This window comes from Triticum urartu, chromosome 5A (assembly GCF_056163025.1).
Source record: "Triticum urartu cultivar PI428250 chromosome 5A, HENAU_Tu73, whole genome shotgun sequence".
NCBI lineage: Eukaryota > Viridiplantae > Streptophyta > Magnoliopsida > Poales > Poaceae > Triticum > Triticum urartu.
The window spans coordinates 574,505,911-574,529,455 of record NC_141877.1 but is presented as its reverse complement, the minus strand read 5'-3'; the positions used below and the strand labels follow the sequence as shown (position 1 = coordinate 574,529,455).

The 23,545-nt window shown below is 44.5% G+C and overlaps 2 protein-coding genes across 4 annotated transcripts; both read right to left on the bottom strand.

The window, feature by feature from the left end:
* Positions 1–1,590, bottom strand: LOC125506003 (peroxidase 50-like). Its single transcript, XM_048670888.2, has 4 exons — positions 1,250–1,590; positions 970–1,164; positions 727–892; positions 1–640 (listed from the first exon to the last, which is right to left on the bottom strand). Exons 1-4 carry the CDS (start codon positions 1,454–1,456, stop codon positions 246–248), a joined length of 963 nt encoding a protein of 320 aa, XP_048526845.2. The 5' UTR covers positions 1,457–1,590; the 3' UTR covers positions 1–245.
* Positions 1,591–6,952: 5,362 nt separating this feature from the next.
* On the bottom strand, positions 6,953–17,021 carry CYL1 (alpha-N-acetylglucosaminidase family / NAGLU family). Of its 3 annotated transcripts, none has more exons than XM_048675924.2 (19): positions 16,641–17,014; positions 16,463–16,539; positions 15,873–16,084; positions 15,271–15,392; positions 14,480–14,565; positions 13,890–13,984; positions 13,549–13,630; positions 12,600–12,706; positions 12,365–12,395; positions 11,891–12,008; positions 11,157–11,207; positions 10,287–10,396; positions 10,034–10,160; positions 9,836–9,934; positions 9,169–9,279; positions 8,850–9,082; positions 7,666–7,903; positions 7,498–7,576; positions 6,953–7,399 (listed from the first exon to the last, which is right to left on the bottom strand). In XM_048675924.2, the coding sequence occupies exons 1-19, from the start codon at positions 16,953–16,955 to the stop codon at positions 7,164–7,166; spliced, it is 2,529 nt and encodes an 842-aa protein (XP_048531881.2). In that variant the 5' UTR covers positions 16,956–17,014; the 3' UTR covers positions 6,953–7,163. The 3 variants fall into 3 exon arrangements, with proteins under 3 accessions (XP_048531881.2, XP_048531882.2, XP_087377928.1); XM_048675925.2 differs by having other exon boundaries at positions 10,058–10,160; positions 16,641–17,013; XM_087521802.1 differs by lacking the exons at positions 6,953–7,399; positions 7,498–7,576; positions 7,666–7,903 and adding exons at positions 7,998–8,331; positions 8,405–8,440 and having other exon boundaries at positions 16,641–17,021.
* Positions 17,022–23,545: the final 6,524 nt, after the last annotated feature.

Genomic DNA, 23,545 nt, shown 5'->3' with positions numbered 1-23,545 from the left:
TTATGGAGAATGCTTTATTCATTTTATTTGCATATATAACCCGCACGTTCGAAATCAACGAATCAAACAACACATATACAACCATGTACAAGCCACACGGAACTGTGAAACCCAACGAAACTCTGTGTCACGGACACACACATTTCGTGTACACATGCACCTTTGACGCATGCACGTACACTGATTCAGCCAGCGTGGTAACCCCGGTGTACACCAACGCATCGATCGATCGATCCCTCTCGCCATCAGTTGAAGACGTCGCACTGCTTGCGTATGTTGCCGTCGCTGCCGGACTTGACCCCGACGCGGCCGAGCTTGACCATGGCGGCCACGAAGCCCCGGCTGAAGGCGGCCGTGCTGTTGGCCCGCGCGTTGACGAGGGGCCGCGTGCGGTTGTCGTTGTAGAGGAGCTGGTCGGAGGCGAGCAGCCCCCCGCCGTCCTGCAGGTTCCGGTAGTACTGGTTGTCGAAGAGCGCCGGCGTGGCCTGGTCCATGAGCACCATCGGGTCCGACGAGCCGTCGGCGGGGCACTTGGTCCTCAGGAACGCCGCGTACTTGGGGTTCAGCGTCGCGTCCGCCGGGCTGCCGTACACCCGCTCCCTGAACTTGCCGCAGTGCGCCAGCCCCACGGTGTGCGCCGCTGCACGCCCACCATGAACTGTTATGTTAGTACATCCACGCGGAGCTCTGAAGAGTAGGTGCAGTTGGGCGGCGTGCGTGGTTCACCTGAGAGGGCGACGATGTCGGACATGTTGAGCCCGTGCGCTCTGAACATGGCGACCATCTGGTTGAGGGTGCTGGTGGGCTGCGGCAGCTTGCCGGCCACGCTGCTGGCCGTGGAGCTCAGGCCGTCCAGCCTGCCCAGCTCCACTGGGTAGAAGGGCCCGCCGCTCTGTACACAAATCAAACATGTCATTCAGTGGAAAATACAGTATGCAGGGTGTGCGTGCAGTATATGCATGTGCGTACCAGGGCGATGGCGTCCCGTGTGGCGATGGTGAGTATGTCGGCGCAGGACACCAGGTCGGGGCACGCGGCCTCCACGGCCTCCTTGGCGATCCTCACCGTCTCGTAGCCCTCGAACGCCAGCGACTTGTTGTCGTCGGCGTCCATCTCCGTCGGGCTCCCCGGCGTCGACCGGATCAGCACCGACGCGTCGCAACCCTGCACGCATGCACACACGTCGATCAATCACTCGATGATCATAACTCATAAGACTCATAAGCATCAGTACAGGCGGCGGACGTACCTCGACGAAGCAGTCGTGGAAGAAGAGGCGGATGGTGGAGCCGATGGTGCGGATGGTGTCGTCCATCTTCTGCGTCACCACGCCGCGCACGATGCTCTCCAGGCTGGGGCAGCTGCTGCCGTAGTATCCCGGCGACAGGTCGGCCGCGACGAGCTGCGCGGCGACGGCGAGGACGAGCAGCGCCATGCACGACGACCACCGGGCCATCTTTTTTTTTGCTCGAGCTACTTAGCTCGTTGGTATATCAGTATATGTGGTGCAGAAATGGATGGGCTATATATATGTGTGCAAGAGGTGCCTTGCACACAAGGATCATGTACTGGGTAGTTAATTTGACAGGCGCTCGAGGTGTGTGATACACAAGATTTTGCCACGCTGTGGAAGAAATCGAGAAGGGTTGACAATCTTTGATCTATGGAGAGATACGTGTGTTTTGGTCTAGTTTAGGACCGATTCTTGATGTGCATGCGTGGGATGTTTGGGGAATTTCATTTTCCCTTGATGTGACGGTGTCTCAATTGAATGAACTCTTGGCGCTTACATCATCTACAAGGAATACTCAGCACTAGCTCATGAGTTCTTACTTGCCATGTAAGGAATTTTAGTGTCGGGCTTGGCTAAATGGCTTCCTCATCACACCCCCGGGAATAGATTGAGAATAGCGACGCTCTCACTGCTCCAGTTCAAAAGGGCAAGTAGAGAAGTAATTGAACACTCTGAATTTTACTGTGACCTTCGTTGACAGCATGGACACGATGCTTGATATGACTAGTTAATCAGTAAGTTTCCATCGAGTGAAATTACAACGCAGGTGTATATATCATTTTTACATGTACTCCCTCCGTTCGGAATTACTTGTCGTAGAAATGAATGTATCTAGACATTTTTTAGTTTTAGATACATCCATTTCTGCGACAAGTAATTTGGAACGGAGGAAGTATGTGCCAGCTAGCATGATGTCATGTCACTGTGATCAGCATTACTAGTTCAAGTGAGATTACTCCATTGTTGTATCACTGTCAAGCCGTGGAGGTGCTTTCTGGCAAACTTCCGAGAATAAGGATTTCACATAAAAGGGATGACTTTTCTGACGATGAGGTATTTGGATGGATGATTATATCGCCGCAGAAAAATCTAGATGATTTGAATCGAATGCATCCTGTGCTGCGTTTAATCACGAATTTGATTACATACGTGGATCATTTCCCGATCGCACTCAGCAAACTATATGCTTCCCTGATCATTAGTTTGATCACGAATCAAGTTGGAAACCTATGTATGCTGTCATCTTTGCCATTTGTTTGACCTAATCTTTTTTCATCAATTTCTCACTGATGATCAATTGTTGGACCGTGTTCTTGTAGGAGGAGTAATTGGACACTCAATCTACACCGGCTTCAGATTATTAGGGGGGCATAGTTTGATGACTACATCCTAAACATAATACTACTATAAGTCAAGTAGCAAACAAATTAATGCGTTCTGCAGATCAAGATGTACTAGGAATTTGGAGCCACTGCCAGTTGCTCGACATCGACGACACGCCACGCGTAACCAGCGTTGAAAATGATCATGTGGCACAATAAACAAACTAACCACTTCCATTAATATAAACATCTTCCTGGGCAATTAGCAGTCCTCTTTGATCGGGTTGTGACAAAAAGAATATCAGGGCGGCTTGTGAATACTTCAAAATTTTGTTTGCAACTGGTATACATCATCGCCTGAGGACATCCTAGAGATAGAGAAACTTTTCCCATACACTTATTTATAGGGTCCCGATAACGCCCACATATGTGGGTGTTAAGGGGTCTGGCCACACGTTTCGTGCGGTATCTAAAGAAGCAGTCCACATATCTGCATGTGGGCAAAGCAAATAATGCCCATACACCTACACGTCCGTACTCACGGTCCCGCACGCTCCGCGTGACAGTCATCACGTGTTCCCGCAGTTGCCATGGTCCGAACCCTCTTCCATATTTGTTTAACTGCAGTTGACATGGTTGTTCAACTGCAGTTGCCATCTCAAGTCAAGTGCCAGATGCCATTTTTAGACAACTGCAGTTGTTGCCATGTATGGCCTGGTCTACTACAGTTATCATGATTTGAAAACTTTAGGAGTTGGCACCTACTACAAAAAAGGTATGGCAAAAAAACATGTTCGGGTAAAGAGAGAGTTCCCAACTGCTTACAAGCACGCTAGGGCAGTTGCCATGTACCCTGCAAAACACATGGCAACTCGGGTAAAAAAGAGAGTTGCCATTTGCTTACAAACACGCTAGGGCAGTTACCATGTACACTATAAAAACACATGGCAACTGACATCTTTGGGTATGGGAGAGGAGACGGGCGTGTGGGCGAACTTGTAAACACCAACACACCAGCCCCTCTGCGTGCGTGAAAACTGGCGTGTGGGCGAACTGCTAAACGGCCACACACCAGCCCCTCCACGTGGTGAAATGGTCGTGTGGGCGATTGAATGAATGCCCACACAACAGCCCAGTCCTACGTGACATAAAAAATCTGGCAAAATATGCCAAAATTCGTGCAAACACAAACAGACGTTGATCCATGCGTGTGGGCGAGATACAAACGCCCCACATGTGTGGGCGTTAGTATTTTCATATTTATAAAGGATGTTTTTATTAATTCATAAAATAGCATTAAACGCATACAATGCAAAATGCATAATGAGTGTATATTTGGCATTTGCATGATTAAAATGAACATAGCCAACATGAACCGACGAACGAAATAAAATAGAAAAAAAAGGTCATGCCGCCAATGGTAAAGTTTTTTTTTCTTTCAAAAAGTAGGTTAGAACCCCAATCTCTATATAATTGTGATACACAAAACTATATTTATTAAATTTGATGCAAAGCAACGAGGCTAAAGACATCAACAAACAAGAGTACAAAAGCGAGACAACAATGGCAGGTTACCCATACTGTTGTAGAGGGGCTCTTTATCCTCTTTCTATCTTTAATATATGATGTGCATGTTTGTGCGCATTCGAGAAAAAAATTTATAAGATAGGCAATTAGCACCTAGTACAACTAAATTGATTTCTTCGGCAACAACGCCTTCAACAAGGAATACCCACCCTCACGCCGTCGTTGCCACGTCCAACCGTACACGACAAGGACAATAATTTCCATCCTAATTACCGAGACCAACCAATGAAGATCTGCACATCAGCAAATAGATAACGCCTTCAATAAGATAATGACACAAGTTTTTTGCTGCCAAGTCTAACAAATGAAGGGCGAAACAAGAGTTTTCACCCCGGACAAGAAGCAATGCTTCAATAGTTCAATTGCCATCATGGAAACGGAACTTCCACTAGCTGTCTCGGCCAGCAGTGCTCCATGCCATGCCAGAGTGGCACTAGCGGATAGGTGAGATGCCTTCCCACCCGAAGCCATTGCCATGGTCATCGAGAGGCCGCCCATGACGAGGTGCTAATATGTCCTCTCCCATTCCACCTCATAGTTAACCGACTAACAACGAACACTACCGATGGCGCTGCCAGCAGTCACCCAAACCTAGATCTAGCACGAGAGATTCACACCACCACCTCAAAATTACTAGGCTGCCTAGATTGGCTAGGGTGGTGTGCCATGGTGTCGCCATGCCGACTAGCCATGCCATGACACATGTCAATGTCGGAACTGACCATGCCGCACCGTCGCGGATAGCAAGGACATGAAGTCTCACTTGAAGCCCAACCACTACTGGGTGATAAGTTCCGCGGCCAGAGGCTCCACATTGATGTTGTCATAGATCATAGCCAGATCCGACATGTGTCGCAGCGGTTCCGCCTCATGCTGTCCGGCATTGATAGTTTCCTCCTCATCGGTGCAACCGTCAGTTCAAGTGGCAAAGAGGAGCTCAGAATGCCTAGGGCGGTCGACCTTGCGCCCAAACCAACTAGCACATGTCCGTAGCTTGATAGCGCCCCTTGTCTTCATCGTCGTCGACCCGTAGGCGTCGCCATTCCCATGTTTGTCGCCCGACAGTCCTCCTTGCACACATATGTACCTTGGAAGCGTTGCACCTGCATGCTCTGACAAACCGTTCAAGAGAACCTTAAGGAGCTGTTCGAGGGATCCCCGAGGAGGAGACGGGAACACAATTCACCAACTCTTATTCCGTTGTCATGACTGCGCGTCTAGTGGTAAAAGTCATTCCCATAATCTATCTCCACAACATGTTCGCGTGGTAGATTTTTTTGTTTTGCGCTAGAGTATCTTAACACATTCCCCAACAGGCACATGGAGTAAAGTGCAAAATTCAAGTGAGAATGTGCGGTATTTTGACAAAGGGATCCTAGAAAATGCGACCTGCCCGTAGTTATGACCCAACGACCCCGAATAATTGCGAAAAAAACCCGAGACTCATGCACATGGTCCTAATACGTCGAGTTGTACGGTAACATGTAGGCAAAATACATCCGGAAAGATCTCTAGTGATCTTGTTTGCATGACTGGCGGTAACATTAGGCAAAATACATCGAAAAACGTCTCTAGTGAGCTTATTTGCATGACTGGAACTAGATATGTGCATCGGCTTCTCGTCTCGGTGCTCAAGCTCGAAAGCTCGACATCTGGGTTGGGCTCGGGCTCAGCTTTTCAGCGTGAAGCCTGGCCTGAAAGCCCAAATAAAGCCTAAATGAGGTTTAAATAATTGTTTAAATTAAAAATAGGTATTATTATGTATTTGAATACCTTGAATATAATTATTTTAAATGAGAAGTGCACTGTTCACATGCTTCGGGCCAGGCTTGGGCTTGGGATTTTCACTTTGGGCTTTGTCAAGCCCGACCAGAAGGATGATCAGGTTTAGCTAGAACTACTTTATTTACTCGAACATGGCAATTCTTGAGTTCAGTGATGATTTTGCGCCCACAAAACAAGTTCAATGGTCATAGATGAATTTTACTCTTTATGTAAGAATTTTGTTTACTCTATAGGTATAAGATAAGAAAACATTCCGTTCCCGAATCAAGTTGCAGAAACTGAAATATGGGTACTCGAGTCCCATGTCCCATAGGAGTGGGTCGTGTGTCAATTCCGGAACCGGATCCTCTAACTTAGAAGGAAAGTCACAGTGCTACAATGCTAGCTTAGTGTAATATGAAGAAGGAAAGTTATGGACTATTAGCAGGTTGTTTACTGTAGATATATTTATCTAAAATTAGTATTATTTCACCATCAATTTGTTTGTATGTAATTACTATGAATGTCCACAGTAGATCAGTAATATGCAAATTAATTTAAGTCATTTTAGCCTTAATCATATGGATTGAAAGAAGGCAAGTTAGGATATTGTAGCTTCTCTAACATTTCTCCTCTATGTTAAGAGGATCTAGTTCCGTCAATTCCAATGTGGTTGATCATCCTCTTGGACCAGCTACTAATCATTGTCTAAGTAAGTTATTGCTTCACCAACTAGCTAATTAATGTGATCCTTGCCTGGGCTGATTTCTTCTTATGCTCCTCGGTCCATGGGGTATGGAGCAACCGTTTCCAATTGTTGTTCCATCCTAAGGGCAAGTTCTTATGCGTTACTCACTCATGCGCCTATGGAAACACCACTAACCAATCGACTTTCATGTGTTAAGCATGCCGCCGGCGTTCATCCTGAGCCTGGATCGAACTCTACTTCAGTGCACTTGTAAATGATAAGGCGGACAGATTTGGCTGAGCTTGAAACATCACATCAAAGGTTTCAATTTCGTTATTCGATGTACCCACTGGGAAAAGTATTGACGGCTGAACCTTTTACATGAGATGAGACTAGTTGCGGAATCAAGAGCAGATGTACGCCGTTCACTCCACAACGTCTCATGCGTACATTATTTTGCTTTACTTGTAACAAACATTCCTCGTAGTTTTGTGGCCGGAGCCCACATCTACCTGAAGTACTTTGCAAAGAGAGATCTGGAGATCGCCAAGGCATCACCCGTGGCTTTCACAGGGTACAGCTCCTTCCCGGACTGCCATTCGTTAGAGTACGAGATCCAATCTCGCCTCCATTCCTCCAGTTGAAAACTCCGGTTCTCTTGGAGGCTTCTCGATAACCGGGTGAAGTATTTAGATGCCCTTGGATGGTAGTAGCTCTTCAGAAGCCCACTCCAGAATTTATTGGCTGGCGACGAGGATATTTTGAAAAACAAAAAGGTCTGTATAGTTAGCAATGCAGGGGTGGACTTCCAAAGTATAGTACTATGATCTACTCAGTATTACCGTAGTCATGGAGTTTGCTCTGCTCGGTCTTTGTGTCGTCGTACCACATTGTCACCTGTGTTCTAGCATTCCACTCGTACTGATAAAATAGTTTGATTCAGTGCACGATAAGAGAAAAAGATTGATCCAGGATCCAGCTGCTACATGAAGTGTGCGAAAGAGACCCACCTGCTTCCTTTCGTCTTCGGTCATAGCAAGGCTTTTTGCAGTTTCCAACCAAGGGCCCAGCAGGAAATTGTCATCAGAAGCTAGTAGCGTCTCGATATCCATGATGAGTTCGAGGAATTTCTTTCTGTGGAAGTTTAAACCACTTGAATCCCTCTTTTGGTAAGAATCCATAGCATCAAGGTACACTTTATTTGCTAATTTTGACAGTGACTGCCTTGTCAAATCAACGAGGTCGTACCTGCGATGAGCGTTACCATTAATAAGCAGTAGAGAATCATAACCAGAAGTGTAACATTTTTTGGGGGTATTTAAGAGTATATTCATACTTTTGTGTGTGGTCACCCTATTTTTGTCGAAGCTTCACTTTGACTAAGCTGTACAATGATAGCACCCTGCCTATCTGCCCCCCTTTTTTTGCCTCTTCGTCAGGAGTACTCCACATACATACCTACAGTGGCGGAGACAGGAGGGACCAGCAGGGCCCCCACCCCCTGCCCTCTCTAACATCAGGTATTTGCTGCTAGTTTGCTTATGAACAGTGTATAATTGGTGGTTGGTTGCTGCTCAAGGTTTGGCCCTCCCCAACCTGTTTTAACATCACTTGGCTCCCCCTGATCCCATCTTTCTGGCTCCGCCACTGCATAACTAGGGCAGCAAGCATGCCACCTACAAGCGAGTCCCACTTTTCAGCCATTTTCCCTTCTATTCCAAACTTGGCATATGTGAGCTGACCACTTACTTTTTTTTAACCAGAACTACTGACTTCACTTGTGCCCTGATCATTTGACATGATTGAAATTAACTAACGTGTGGACGTAAGCAGCTGTGAAAAACATGTAGGAGATCAAATAGGCAGGAAAACCTTCTTTGTCCACTTGCCAGTGACCCTCCTAGGAACTAACTAAATTGTACCCCTATTTCCAGCTAAAGAAAAACCTATGTTTCTTTCATGCATATAGTTGGTGTGATTTACATAAATCAGAATGAACGGGTGAAACACCACAACATCTAATTCTCAAAAGAGTCGGTATTTTAGAAACCACCAGTTCATTTTTCGGGAATAGAACCGACAATGGCTCAAAATTTTATAAGCTGACACAAGAAGTTTAAAGGATGCATGCCACAAGAAAGAGGATGCATGACATCCAAATGCTTGAAGAACCAATGCTTACGACGAGACATACCTATATGTGAGACTTTCTGAAAGACCATTTCCTGCTTTAAGAAATAGTTCAAGGGATTTGACGGCCTCCTCCGTAGAATACCATAGATGCGGTTGTGGTAGGCTTGCAGAGACCTCGCCTAAGAACCTCGGATGTTTCCTCACATGTGAGATAATTTTTCGTTTGGAATACTGGGAACTGAAAGAACTTGGACTGATGTCTGGAAATTCAACTATGTAGTCTTTATTATGATCCTGCAATGAACATATGAAAAGGATACATGAATATGTCAGCAAGCATTGCACGACTGCAATAAAGTTGCATCTGTATGAAATCAAACCGCAATTCCATCTGTGCAATTGTATATCGTATGGTACAGAATTGCCCAAGCTTTCTGTATTTCGACATTTGATTGGCCATATCGCCTATAGGAGTATGATTTTAACCAATCCTGGAAGATAAAGACATAGATTAGATGGTAATCAACCTATCAAAACAAATGCGGTGGTCAAGAACTTCAGCAAATGGAAAATATAGACAGAATCAAAGCAGCAACCCGAGCAAAGCCATAGCAAGATTGTAAAATAAAAAAAACATAGACACTGCCACACTGATCTGTACAAAAATTTGTACCTCATTCAGCCTGAAGTTAACACGACCAAATAAACGATTTCTACCAAAGAATAACTATCAATTAAAATTATAAGTTGATACTCTTTAAACTTCTTTTATAACACCAATTGTCAACATTGATCTTGTCGATAAGAAAATATCAGTTAATCCAAAGGTCTTACTGAAAATGCAGGACAACATAAAGAAAGCCATATCAGAAGCAACCTTTAGACCAGATTAGTTAAAATTTAATCTTTTGAGTTAGAAACCTTATGAATTAAAGCACAGGCTCACATTAACCCTCTATGAAGTTAAAAACTTCTTCTAGTTTGATGGCATAGGAGTAAACCATAATCCGTTACACACCAGAGACCAGACGCATTTGTAATGTGTACCTCAACTTCGACCTTTTGACTACGGAATGCCATTTCAGACATAAGCTCATAAACAACTGGATTATGCTCTATTCCCTCCATGCACATGCCAACACCAACCTAAATAAGAGGAAGGATTAAATGCAAGTACCCCATTAGATCTTTTTAACTGCTTCTGTAGGGAAAGGCAAAGGAGACCCTTGCTGTTAGTAAATTTACATAAGGAATGAAAGTAAAATGAACCATTGTTGAATTGTAGCTTCTACGTGCATCAATAGGGCCAGATGAAATTGAATCTAGTACTCCATACATTTCAATATTACCACCAAAATTGTGTAGCATGCACCTAATTTAAGAAATGATCATTAGTTAACTACTTAACTTCGTTGGCACAATGGATAACTAGTATTTTTAATACTAATAGTGTATGTAAGAACATAAAAAGTTTGAGAACTGGAGAGAGAGGACATACCAGATGTATGGTACACCATAGAACTGGGAGGACGTTTGCCATATGGGCTTGACATCAGCAAATAAATCAAGGACCATCATCTTACCAATTGGGACAGAATGAAGTAGTGCCTGCAAGGCAAAAGAAGCAAGATTTACCCGCATCTAAATGATACGCAGCAGCTTTACTTATAGTCTTATAGAAGCTCACATGCTGGTGTATTTTCCCATGTGATATATATGTCCCTATTATTATGAGTAAAATACACCAGCGGTCCTAAAAGTATTCCAAGTGTGCCATCTAGGTCCTAAAAGTCGTTGAGTCGTGCACTGAGGCTCCTAAACACATCTGACCAGGCCACATGGCCCATTGACTGATGCCACGTACACTGAATTGCCACATGGGGCAAACTGACCGAGCTATGAATATATCAAAATTGCCACGTACACTGAATTGCTACATGGGGAAAACGACCGAGCTATGAATATATCAAAGACCCTGAATACTGTAACTCTGTTTTGATATATTCATAGCTCGGTCAGTTTGCCCCATGTGGCAATTCAGTGTACGTGGCATCAGTCAAAGGACCATGTTGCCTAGTCAGATATGTTTAGGAGCCGCAGTGCACGACTCAACGACTTTTAAGACCTGGGTGTTCGTTTTCAAACTTTTGGACCTAGATGGCACACTTCGAATACTTTTAGGACCGCTGGTGTATTTTACTCTATTACTATTTACATGATTCTTGTACTTTGCTTTTATTTGAACTTAAATGTATGACTTTTCTGCTACAAGTTAAAACTAAGGTTGCATTAACCTTTACTTTACAAGTAACCTCATTTCTGTTGGTGCTCAAGATACAAAAAGAAAGAAGCAAAAATAAGAACTCACTTTCATCTGAGACTCCTTCCAGAAAGCTGCGTCCGAGTAAAATAGCCAACCCTGAACGAAGGAAAGGAGCTTTAGAGATTATATTACTCTTTAAATTTCCAACCGTGCTCATGAAAATCATGTCTGTTGTAAAATATAAACCGTGGCTTGGAGTAAGTGGCTTTTCACTGATCAATCACAGGGCAGAATTTCACGTTATCTTTTCTTATTTTTTTACAAACAAGGTCAGGAGACCGTATGAGTATGAGTAATTCCTATACTTATCTCCACCCTATGGTGTGGATAACAAACTTAGCTAAGTAATAAGGGAAAGTAATAACAAAAATATATGCTAAGGTAAGTATGGAAAGAGAAAGGAAGATGAGGCTAATTGGTTGCTTCCCAATCTTGCGGTGTGGAGCGTCTGTACGACTGGCCCAAAAGGCGTCAGTAACACCCAATTGACACAAAATACTACTCCCTCCGTCCCAAAATAAGTGTCGTGGCTTTATTTAAAATTTGAATAGGACTGGCCCCAAAAGGCGTCAGTAACACCCAATTGACACAAAATACTAGTACTCCCTCCGATCCAAATTAATTGACGCAGCCTCTGTACAATGTGTAGAGGACACTGTATAGAGGCTGCGTCAATTAATTCGGATCTGAGGAAATACTATATTATGGACTTGTTGTTGTTATACAAAATACATAATCTTTTATACTTTTGGGTGTCAAAGAAGAGTAAAGCAGCATACCTGCATTAACCACACTGCATCCTTGTTACCTCTTGACATTGCTTGATAGATAGCAGAACCAAGTGATGAAATATATGCCGGTTCATTTGTCGGTGGTGTATTCTCATTGAATGTGTCACTGAAAGAAATAACTTTGACTGTAAAGCATGCAAAATGGACTTGCTCAGTTGCTCTATAAACTACAAAGCCAAAGCAGTGCAGCGAGCAATGAACATCGATGCCATAAATAAACAGAATGCCAAACAAGTGGACATGTTAACAAATTTCAGACATAATGCACCAGTAATGATTATGTTCTTGGACTAACTGATGGTAAAATGCTGCAAGTTTTAATCTCTAAATGTTATGCCCTGAAAAGTAAATGGAGGGAGTAGTATATTGTATTCAAACTGTGTAATCCAACAAGTAATAACACAGAGCATTAATGCAACACACTGATGCAATATTGTTGAGGACCAGATTAGTATGAGTTACCAATTATAGATGCTGGTGATGTCACCATATTCTGCATGTATCCAAAAAAGATGAAAGACAAATTAGAACCAAGTATAGGTTATGAAAACATACATAAAAAAATCGGTTTGATTAGTTATTCAGCAAGTTTATGAAGCTATTCGGGGGGTTCGGGGGGGGGGGGGGGGGGGGGGGACAGTTGCATGAAATTGGACCAAATCAAGTCCAGTTTCTATCCACCAATAGAAATGCAGACCTTTCATTTGTTGCTTGATAAAAGCCTGTCCCACATCAATAAACAATGCATCTGAAGGATCAAGAATATAAGTGCAGCACCACCTAGGATTACCATCAACTGTGTTCCTGAAGCAAAGAATATGTAAATATCAGCATCCAAGGGTTGAAGTAGAAAAATCTTCATTCCGGCAATCCATGTCAAATAAGTTTGTTTACTGAAATTGTAGTCAACTGATATTTTATTTTTATTCCTAACAACAACAGAGCCTTTCAGTCCCAAACAAGTTGGGGTAGGCTAGAGTTGAAACCCATAAAATGTTAGACACAAATACTGCCAGCTCATGTTGATTTGATAGTTCTAGTCTTCTAGACCTTTAGGCTAGCGCGAAGAAACCTGCAAAAGGAAAACTAGTTTGAAGAAGTTCTTTGTTTCGGGAGTTGTGAAGAAGTTGAATCTGATTTTGCCCTTCTATTGCACCAATAAGGATATTGGCCATATAATCCCAAGCTATCCATTAAGCAAAGTTGGCCCTTAAATAACTATCTCATGGGCAACTATGTTTGTAGCCCCATATGGTAACTAAGTAAAATGGCAAGTTGATAAGTATTACAAGTTAAAAAACCTGAAGGTCTGAAACTTCTTTATCTGTCTCGGATGTTCCAATAATACTCCCTCCAATCCAAAAGAAGTGTCCTGGCTTTAGTTCAAATTTGAACTATTTGAACTAAAGCCACGATACTTTTTTCGGATCACAGGGAGTACTTAACACTCGAATACTTTGCAAGAGACATCATGAATGCATGGGCACCAAAGCTGGGCTTCTGGCTCCAACGTAACAATAGATATTTTTTGAGCGATACAAAGGTTAGCCATAAAGATGAAATTCTAGTAACTTCAGTCTTCAGTCTTATACTGAGCACAAAATTCCCGAAAATATCAGCAGAAATGGCATATGACAGTATATTACCATTCACCGAGTCTAGTTATGCTGGCAGATGGAAACAATTTTTTAAACGCGACTGGTACATTTCCTGAGAATGATGGCAGAACTGAAAAATGGAATACACTGTAAGTATACAACCTGAATCAAATATTTAGGGAGTTATATTAACAATTTACCAATAGTATAATATACTCAAGAACACATGACTTTAAAATTAGAAGTAGATGGCAATAATATTAACAAATGAGAAAACTTTAATGATAGAAGGAAAACCAGGCTCTGATGGCATATGTCAGGTTTAACTAGCAGAAATTTAATAGAGAAAAAAACAGAAATTTTGATTTCTGGACTGTAAAAGAACATACCTGGGACCATTCCAAGCTCAATCATACGAGACAATATTTTCTTCTGCAGTGCCAATTGTTGATCTAACCAATTTTGTGAAAGTGGCCCACCCCATCTACAATTTTTTTTAAACATATGATTATATTGTCGAATGATTCCCGTGTACAAATAATCACATTTAGCATTTCAGGTGTTACTGCAAGAATACCAACATAGTGTTCGAGGCAACTGTGTAAACCTACAATATAGTCAAAATGCTTTTGAAGGCAAAATATACAGCAATTGTTTGTCATCTGGAAATATTTACACAAAAGGAAAATATTCCAGTACAAAGAAAATCTTTTTCTAGTATTCATTCAGGATTATCTAATTTAATAACATGAAGAGGAACTAAAGATCTAAACAATGACCAGTACGATATTGATTCCAGAATGATGACGCCAAGCCGGTTGCCCGAAGAAAATACACCAGGCAAATAACTCCGGTATGAGCTAATCACCAAAATGCTAAAACAGAGGCAATGTATCCTTATTTATTTGTAATGCTGTGATATTTATCTAGCAACTATTTGCCAATTAAGTCGTCTTCAATAAATTTAATTTTAACTTACGCATGCAAGTTCCCCATTCTAGCCCAAGCAAGGAAAGCTGGTCCACCAAAAAAATCATCTAAATCTCTGTCGGTGACGTTAAAGCTCTGGAATGGAATTCAATAATTAAGAAGTGATCAATCAACAAAAAAGTTCAAAAGTAAAATACAAATCACATCATAAGTAATTCCACTATGACATGGAGGGAAAACTAAGAACAGTGGAACATCTAACAAAATATAACTTTTGGGTTTGTCATGTTTGAAGATTTCAAACTGGTCAGCAACCATACAAGTTGTGTTGAGTAATTACAATATATATATATTGTTCTATTGTTTCCACAAAAGTTTATGCAAAATTGTAAATGAAAGATAAGAATGTGGGCAATCATCACGCTACTATGCCCATTCCCAAATAGAGTGCAGACACTAAGTCAAGGTAAATGATTATCCAGTCTATTATTCTACTGCAGGAGCATTCAACTCTAATCTTCCCCAGTGTAAATTGCATTTGTAATTCTGTATTGTAGAACTGCTGTTCACATGCAAAAAAAGCCAGGTCCTGTCTATTGGACTGAGCCAGCCCAAACTGATCAATTTACTGAATAAATCGGGTGAGAACTGGGCCCAGTAAGGAAGCCAGAATGAAGATGGGCTTTAAATTGGTCCAGCTTTGGCTCACTTTTAATCATATGTTGCTTCAGCAAAATTATTCTAAGAGTTCTCAGCCAGAGGACTAGTTGAATCATGTTGCAAAACTACGCTCCAATTTTTGACAAAACATTTCAGAGTTAAAGATGTTCATCGCTCTACCTTAAAAACCTTTTGCCAAACAGCTTCCTGTCCAGTAAACGCTAAAGGCAAGTTAATTCCTTGAAGTGCCATCCAGTCAATTTCTTTCTCCCATCTTCTCCAATCCCACCACACAAAGGAGTCTACAGGAATTTTATCAGGAAAAGAACATTGGAATCCATGCAAAGAATAGAACGGCAAGATTTCAGGAATATTTCTAAATTAAAAGAATGTGTGTACAGGGCAAAATGTACATCTATAAAATGGGAAGAGTTAACGAACTAAAACTTATTAGGACATAATTGTACAAGACCAAACAATTCCTCATGTGTGTTTACATCAGCAGATAGATTTATATTGCTTTCGTGTCAAAACAAACAGCCATGATAGTAAAAACTGAACGGTGCATTTACTTTCTAGTACTCCTAAATGATCAAGGAATCCATATGGCACCAAGGGAATCATTTTTTGGAGCGCAATAGGTGATGAGAGATATTAGCAAATCAACATGAGAGGTGTATTTACAATGAAGGACTTGAACCAGGAGTTCAAGACATTAGTAACTACGAGCGAAACAGAGACAACGAGAGCTGGAAAAAAAACTAAACCACGAAAAAACTCACAGCTGGAAGTGACGACATTCTGATAGTAATTCCACGGAACAGGGCGCTCAACCTTGACAGCCGTTTCCTTCACTCGTGGCAGAGACCCAGGCGAAGGGACTGACGCCAGTTGTGCACCACCAGTCTTATCCCAAGAAATGTGCACCCCACACCAGTATTTGAGGTACCAATGGAGTCCAGATGCAAGCTCAACAGCAGTGTTACCCTGGATCCTGCACATCATGAAGAGGTGAGTGCATTTGCCTTTATTTTTATTTGCAATGGAAACATCAGAAATTTGTACTCTTGGTAACTTGCATGCTAGCGAATTTTCACTCTGTTCATCTCTCCATGCTCAACTGAAGAACCGGGAGTCGAACACAATGATTTGCTTTTCGAGGGAAACGCCTTCAATTTTTAACACTGCTTGATCAGGCATATAATTGCTATTTCCAAACTCATCAGCATATATAAGGTGGAGATCACTTGAACACAATGCTAGACAATCACAGCAACTAATTAGTACTAGTAACTAGCTACACTTTTCTCTAAAGTTAGACCACAGAGCAGGCAATGGTTCTGTGCACACAAAATAAGGGAGAGAAGCATACAGAATCTCTGCACCGCCCTTGCTCGAGCCATCAACATTGCTTATCCTGAAGCAGCTCGAGTCGCCACAGACGCCGCCCTGGAGCAATGAAAGCAAAACAATCACTGATTCTGTCCGAGCAATACTGCTAGTGGCAGTGTCACAGTGAGGTGAAATATCCGGAGTTGACGTGCTCCAACCTTGGGGTCGATCTGGAACCGGAAGCTGAGCGCGTGGGAGGGGAGGAGCCGGCGGAGCACCCCGGCGGCAGCCCTCTCTTGCGTGGCCGGCGACGCGGCCCTGCGGCCGGCCGCCGCGCGGAGCGCCTCCAACGAGGCGGGGCCTGCCGCTGCCGCCGCAGCCGGCGGCGACGGGAGGAGAAGGAGAAGCAGGAGTAAGGGGAGCAAAGGGGGAGACGGCGGCGGTCTCATGGCGAATCCGGCCAGTGGCTCCGGCTCGGTTCTTTGGTCTTCGCAGCTGCAGGCGTGAGGCATCTCCGATGACGACGATTGCATCAACGCGACGACGAATTATTAAGTTTTGATAATGGAGTGGGGCGGCAATCTGGACCTTCTGCCCAACAGCAGTGGAGGTTTGCATTTTCTTTAGCATGTTTTGTTAGTCCCTAAAAAAAACTGCTTTTGGAGCTCGGCCTACATGGAGGCCGTTTTTTAAAAATTCAAAATTCAACAGAATTCATATTTTACATTTCAAAAAAATATACAGACATACGAGGAGGCACAAGATCCGGAATACTATTCATCCCAAAAGTCCATGAATTTGTTCTTTTTGCACATACCTCATCTCAAGGTATTTCATTCTAAAATTTTACACACATATATTTAGTAGCTCCAAACTGTCATTCTTCTAAAATTACAGTGAAGCGCTATTATATTTAGTAGTACTAAATAAGCGATAAGTAATATGGATCGAAGGGAGTAATTTAAAAGCATTTCACCGAGGAGAAAATATATCACATGAAAACCAAATTACAAAGAAAACGTTGTGAAAACCATGTGTCAAAGTTTGAAAATAAACCCGAAAACATTCAATGTTTAAGAAGATGACGTTCTATTGGCATATGAAATTACAAGTTCAAAGATATTGCAGGAATGCGACCTATAAAAAATGAATGATGCCATTTCGGCACTATTGAATGCTAATTTTGTTTTTTTATAATGCAGTGGGACGGCAATTTGGACCTTCCGCCGAACGCATTTGAGCAGTGGATGTTCCAGTTTTTTTTCATATAAAGGTGTTATTAACGTAGGAGCATTTTACATAGACAGGTTTGAAAGTTAGCATGCTGAATAAGGAGAGTTTTCCTGATTGAACCGAGTCGTGCATCAGAACATAAACAATGAAATATTCGATATAAGTAATGAGTTTAGTTTGTTATATGCTAGTGCGGTCTTGTGGAAAATTTTCTTTTAGAACATTCCTACTTATCGCTGGCTGATGCTTGAATTTTTTAGCACCTTGACACACACTATGTGAACTTCCCACGAGAGCGAGAAGACAGGATCCCATTTCCGCATCATGGTCCGGAACTTTGATGTGTATCTCATCGAGTGGTGCACTCATTTCGGTTTCAGACAACAACGACCATACTTTTTTTTTTGAGACGAGGCAAAATATTTGCCATTTTCATTGATTAAGAAGAAGAGAATTGCCCGGTTAATTGACGGAAAACCGGGCTAAAACCGATACAACCCAACCCACATGACATGGGCACCACCGGCCATCCTAGCCACCGACATGGGACACAACCCCGACGGCACATGCCACCAAATGGCCACACGCGCAAGCAACCGACAACTCCGACTTTGACGGCGAGCCTCACAAGGAAGATATGCAGGACTTGCGCCGACCGTGCCCTCTGCAAACCGGAAGAGCACCTCGGACACGCCGGGAAGAACCGACTACCGAAGTCCAAGCCGTGACCCGAGCTCCTCTCGACGCCATCATCGTTGCCAACCAGAAACCAGCGCCCCGCCTCAGCAAACCACGCGGCGAAGATGCCACCATCCACGGTGAAGATGCCGCAATCCACTAGTCTCTCGGTCGTAGCCGGCTCTGAGACGATGCCCCCAAGGAGGAGAAAGACGCGAAGACGCCTCCATCGCCCGATCCAGTGGATCTGAGGTTTCCCTCCGGAGCCAAAGCCGTGGGGAGGAGCACCTCCACGGCGACGCTTCCAAGAAAGATCACGACACCTGCGGGCGCCGCCGTCGCCGGCTCCGATGAAGACCGGAGCAAGAATTTCTCCCGGAGAGCACCACCCCCACCGACCGCCGCCCACCAATCACCACCCCTGCTGAGGCTGACCTCACCCTAGCCACGGGATCCCACGATCCACCGCGCCCAGGCACGCACCACCCCCTGGCCGTAGCCGCCGTCCACCACCGCAACACCATAGTGACCACCACCGCCGCAGCAACCATCGCATCGCAAGGAGCAGCAGCAAGATCAGAACCACCAAGGCCAGATCCAGATCGGAGCAGCTCCAGCGAAGTAGCATGGTAGACGAGCAGGCCCTGCACCGCAGCACACCTCGAGCTCCGGAGATGCCACGCCCGTCGCGCCCCACTAGCCACCGCGCCCGCCGCGCGCAGTCACCGCCGCGCCCGGCCAAGGATCTGCGCCCCACGCTCACATCCAGAGCCGAGAGCCGGCCCAACCACGCGCGCCGTCCACTCCCAGGTCACGGCCGGAGCCCGGACCGAGGCCGCCGCCCCGGCGCCCCAACCTCTGGCCGCAGCCGACGCCAAGCCGAACGCCGGCCGCCCGTCCGCGCCAGCCGCCGCCCGCGATGTCCTAGATCGGGACCGCCCAAGCGCGAATGACCGCGACCGCGCCCGCAGCCGCGCGCCCACCGCCACGACCAAACGCCTCGCCGTGCGCCGAAGACCACCTCCGCTGCGCGCCAGGACGCCGCCCCGAGGCCGAGCGCCGGACAGCTGCCTATCGCCCGCGAGATCCCCTTCTCTCGAGCGACAGCAGCCAGAGAGCGCACCCCGTCGCCGCCGGCTCCGCACAGGCTTTGCCTGCCGGAGGCCACCGGCGACGGCGAGGAAGAGAGAGTCGGGGAGAGGGGGAGGCTGCGGGGGACGGGGGGCCGCCGCCCATGTCGCCCCGGGGAAGGAGCGGCGCGGGGGCCGGGGTGCCTCTACAACGACCATACTCGGTTTGCTCAGATATGTTGCAATCCCATCCGCAACATTACTATTATAGCATGAGTGTCCATTGCCTAGTTTCTATGGCCATTTGCATTGAAATTCCTATTTTTTATTTCTACTATGTTATTGCTAACATGTTGCAGGCATGTGGAGAAGTTTCAAAAGTGAATGAAAAAAATATGCTTATACTTGGAAAAGCTCCGCGATCAATCTCCAACATGAGGCCAAACTTGGGCGCCATTCTCTTATTCCATCTTAGCCACTGGGCCAACCAAACGCGAGGAGACATCACTTGCGGAGGAGTTATCACCATTTTGAACAATGCACTCGGTCTCGACTTGGGTGCGTTACGTCCATTAGATGGTAACTGTTTTGTTTCTCTTTTCAGTTCTCCATAGCGGTGGTATGGTTGTCATTAGGAATGATATAATCCTTATTTGTATCCTTGGAGTTGGTCATTTGCTTCTGACTCCCATGCATAAACGGTTCTCGATTGAGGAAGGTATTTTGCATTATGATGCGCAAGGTGAAGAAGAAGAAGAGGAGGACCCTAATGTGGCCATGCCTGAAGAGTGAGATGAAGAAAAACTCGCACATGAACATGAGGTGCAACCTGAAGATGATGATGGAGTTTGGTCGTATGCTACATATACAAACGCCTCTGAGCTTAACAACATGAGCGACCTCGCCAACCCTCTCTAAGCCACTACTGAGAACTAACGTCCACTTCACCACGTAGAGCCACTCTTGGGCTCCAAGGTATCATCGTTTCCACAATGAGCTCTCATTGGGCTTGCAAAAGCCTAAACTTGGGGAGGTTGTTTTCATGTTTACATCAATATGTGGCGACAAAATTTCTAATGAGGTTGTACTCCAGTTTGCAGAGAGCTTCGAAACACTCATGTTGAGTCCAGTCCAACACTTTGATTTTTCATTGTTTCTTTAAATAGTATTCAACATAAGATTGAGCATGGAAACCACAATTATAATTCTTAAATAGTAATTTCATTGAGAAAATATAATCATGATGATAATCTACAAACCTAAATACCATCAAGGCTGAATTGGAATTTATCAAACATGTGTGAACATGTGCCAAGCCAGTCATCCGTCCGTCACTAAGATATACTTGCCACCACAATATGATTTGCTTAATTTAATTATGCAACTTGTGCTTCTAGCCGTTGTTATATAACTCCCTGCTTAATTGAAGATATGACCTATCAAAGTGTCACTTATATTGATAAATTAAGGTGAGGATTGTTGGGTAACGCAGTATTTCAAAATTTTCCTACGTTCTCGCAAGATCTATCTAGGAGATGCATAGCAACGAGAGGGGGGAGTGTGTCTACGTACCCTCGTAGACCGAAAGCAGAAGCGTTTATCAATGCGGTTGATGTAATCGTACACCTTCATGATCCGTCCCGATCAAGTACCGAACGTACGGCACCTCCGCATTCAGCACACGTTCAGCTCGATGACGTCCTCGCCTTCTTGATCCAGCAAGAGGGGCGAAGTAGCAGATGAGTTCCGGCAGCACGACGGCGTGGTGACGGTGTTGGTGAAGAACAATCTCCGTGGGGCTTCGCCTAAGCACTACGAAAATTATGACGGAGGATAAACTAGAGGGGACGGGGTTGCCGGCACATGGCTTGGTGTTTCTTGATGTGTCTTTGGTGCTAGCCCTGCCCCTCTATTTATATGTTGAGCCCTGGGGTCGAAACTTGGAGCAAAAGCCTCCTCAAAGTCGGTTTTGCCCGAAAGGCAAGAGTCCCACACGGACTCCAGGACCAAACGCCACAATCCTTGGCGTATGGCCCAGATGCCATGGGCCTCGGCGTCTGGCCCAGGGCCAGACGCCAGGGTCTCCGGCGTTTGGCCCCCCGACCCCAGTAAAACTCCTTTTGCACCGACCTAAAGCCTCATGGGCTTCACCCCTTGGCCGAACCATATCATCCTATATATCAATCTTTACCTTCGAACCATTCCGGAGCTCCTTGTCATGTCTGTGATCTCATCTGGGACACCAAACAACATTCGGTCACCAACATATATAACTCATATAATACTATATCGTCAACGAACGTTAAGCATGCGGATCCTATGGGTTCGAGAACTATGTACACATGACCGATCGAGACATCTCTCTCGTCAATAACCAATAGCGGAACCTGGATGCCCATATTGGTTCCTACATATCCTACGAAGATCTTTATCGGCCGAATCTTATGACAACATACGTTATTCCCTTTGTCATCGGTATGTTACTTGCCCGAGATTCGATCGTTGGTATCCTCATACCTAGTTCAATCTCGTTACCGGCAAGTCCCTTTACTCGTTCCATAATGCATCATCTCGTAACTAACTCATTAATCACATTGGTTGCAAGGCTTATAGTGATGTGCATTACCGAGAGGGCCCAGAGATACCTCTCCGATACACGGAGTAACAAATCCTAATCTTGATCTATGCCAACCCAACAAACACCTTAGGAGACACCTGTAGAGCATCTTTATAATCACCCAGTTACGTTGTGACGTTTGATAGCACACAAGGTGTTCCTCCGGTATTCGGGAGTTGCATAATCTCATAGTCAGAGGAATATGTATAAGTCATGAAGAAAGCAATAGCAATAAAACTTAACGATCATTATGCTAAGCTAACGGATGGGTCTTGTCCATCACATCATTCTCTTAATGATGTGATCCCGTTCATCAAATGATAATGCATGTCCATGGTCAGGAAACTTAACCATCTTTGATGAATGAGCTAGTCAAGTAGAGGCATACTAGGGACAATTTGTTTTGTCTATGTATTCACACATATGTACTAAGTTTCCGGTTAATACAATTCTAGCATGAATAATAAACATTTATCATGATATAAGGAAATATAAATAACAACTTTATTATTGCCTCTAGGGCATATTTCCTTCAAGGATGCATATTTATTTCTCAACACATATATTTAATTTCAAGTGCATGATGTAAATTTACTCCAAGAAATATAAGTGACGCTCAAAAGTAAATAATAAACTACTCAAAAGATATACACTGTCGTGGAATTGTCACGGCAGATGTCCTAGTGTGAGGACTTAGTCGTGGAGCTGTCGCGATGAGGTTAGCTTAAAGGGGTTAATCAGGACAAAGGACACGGGGAGTTTATACTGGTTCGGCCCCTTGCGATGAAGGTAAAAGTCTAGTCCAGTTTGTAGTTCGTATTGCTAGGGTTTCGATGAGCAGGGAGCGAATACGCTTGACCCGGCTCTCGATATGTTGTTTCTTGTCCTAAGCCACCGCTAGGTCGTCCCCTTATATACACGGGTTAACGCCCTACGGCCCTCAGAGTCCCGGCTGGTTTATCTAACGTATCTGGCTCGGTGACTTTTCTCATATGCCTTACAATACAAGTTTACATACATGGCGGTTTACCACCATGGGCCTTAAGCCGCCTTCGGGTCTGGGACCTCTACTAAGCCTATCTATGAACCGCCATATGATCTTGGGCTTCATTGTGATGAATCGTCATTGGGATGGCCCGGCCCCTCCTGGGCAGGTTATACCTAATAGTTATATCCCCAACATTAGGCCCCAGGTTGATTTGAACTTGTTCATGTCAATCTTCAAGACTTAGAAAAATTCTTCCACATCTGCTGTGAAAACCTTGTGACCCGCCATGATGTCATCTTCGGGAATTTCGGAAACCCGCCACGACGTCATCTTTAACGGATCTTTATCTTAGTGTCTTCTCAAAAATCGAGGCGTCCAAGTAGCTGGATAACCATCATTTGGCCTCCTCGTCTTTCGTACCTGCCTGTTTCTCTGTCTCCTTATAAATAGGACCGTAGAGCCACCTTCCACTCTTCTCCTTCTCCTTTATTCTTCCTTGCAACGCGTTGTCCCGTACAAAACTCGCCGCCGTCAATC

Excerpts from the sequence above, each read along its gene's own strand:
- CYL1 (XM_048675924.2), bottom strand. The coding sequence starts at position 16,955 with ATGCAATCGTCGTCATCGGAGATGCCTCACGCCTGCAGCTGCGAAGAC. Across the intron at positions 12,396-12,599 it reads TATCAAGCAACAAATGAAAG|AATATGGTGACATCACCAGC; the intron begins GTCTGCATTTCT and ends GGATACATGCAG. Across the intron at positions 7,400-7,497 it reads GAGCAAACTCCATGACTACG|CCAATAAATTCTGGAGTGGG; the intron begins GTAATACTGAGT and ends CCTCGTCGCCAG.
- LOC125506003 (XM_048670888.2), bottom strand. The coding sequence starts at position 1,456 with ATGGCCCGGTGGTCGTCGTGCATGGCGCTGCTCGTCCTCGCCGTCGCC. Across the intron at positions 1,165-1,249 it reads TCCACGACTGCTTCGTCGAG|GGTTGCGACGCGTCGGTGCT; the intron begins GTACGTCCGCCG and ends GCATGCGTGCAG. Across the intron at positions 893-969 it reads CACGGGACGCCATCGCCCTG|AGCGGCGGGCCCTTCTACCC; the intron begins GTACGCACATGC and ends ATTTGTGTACAG.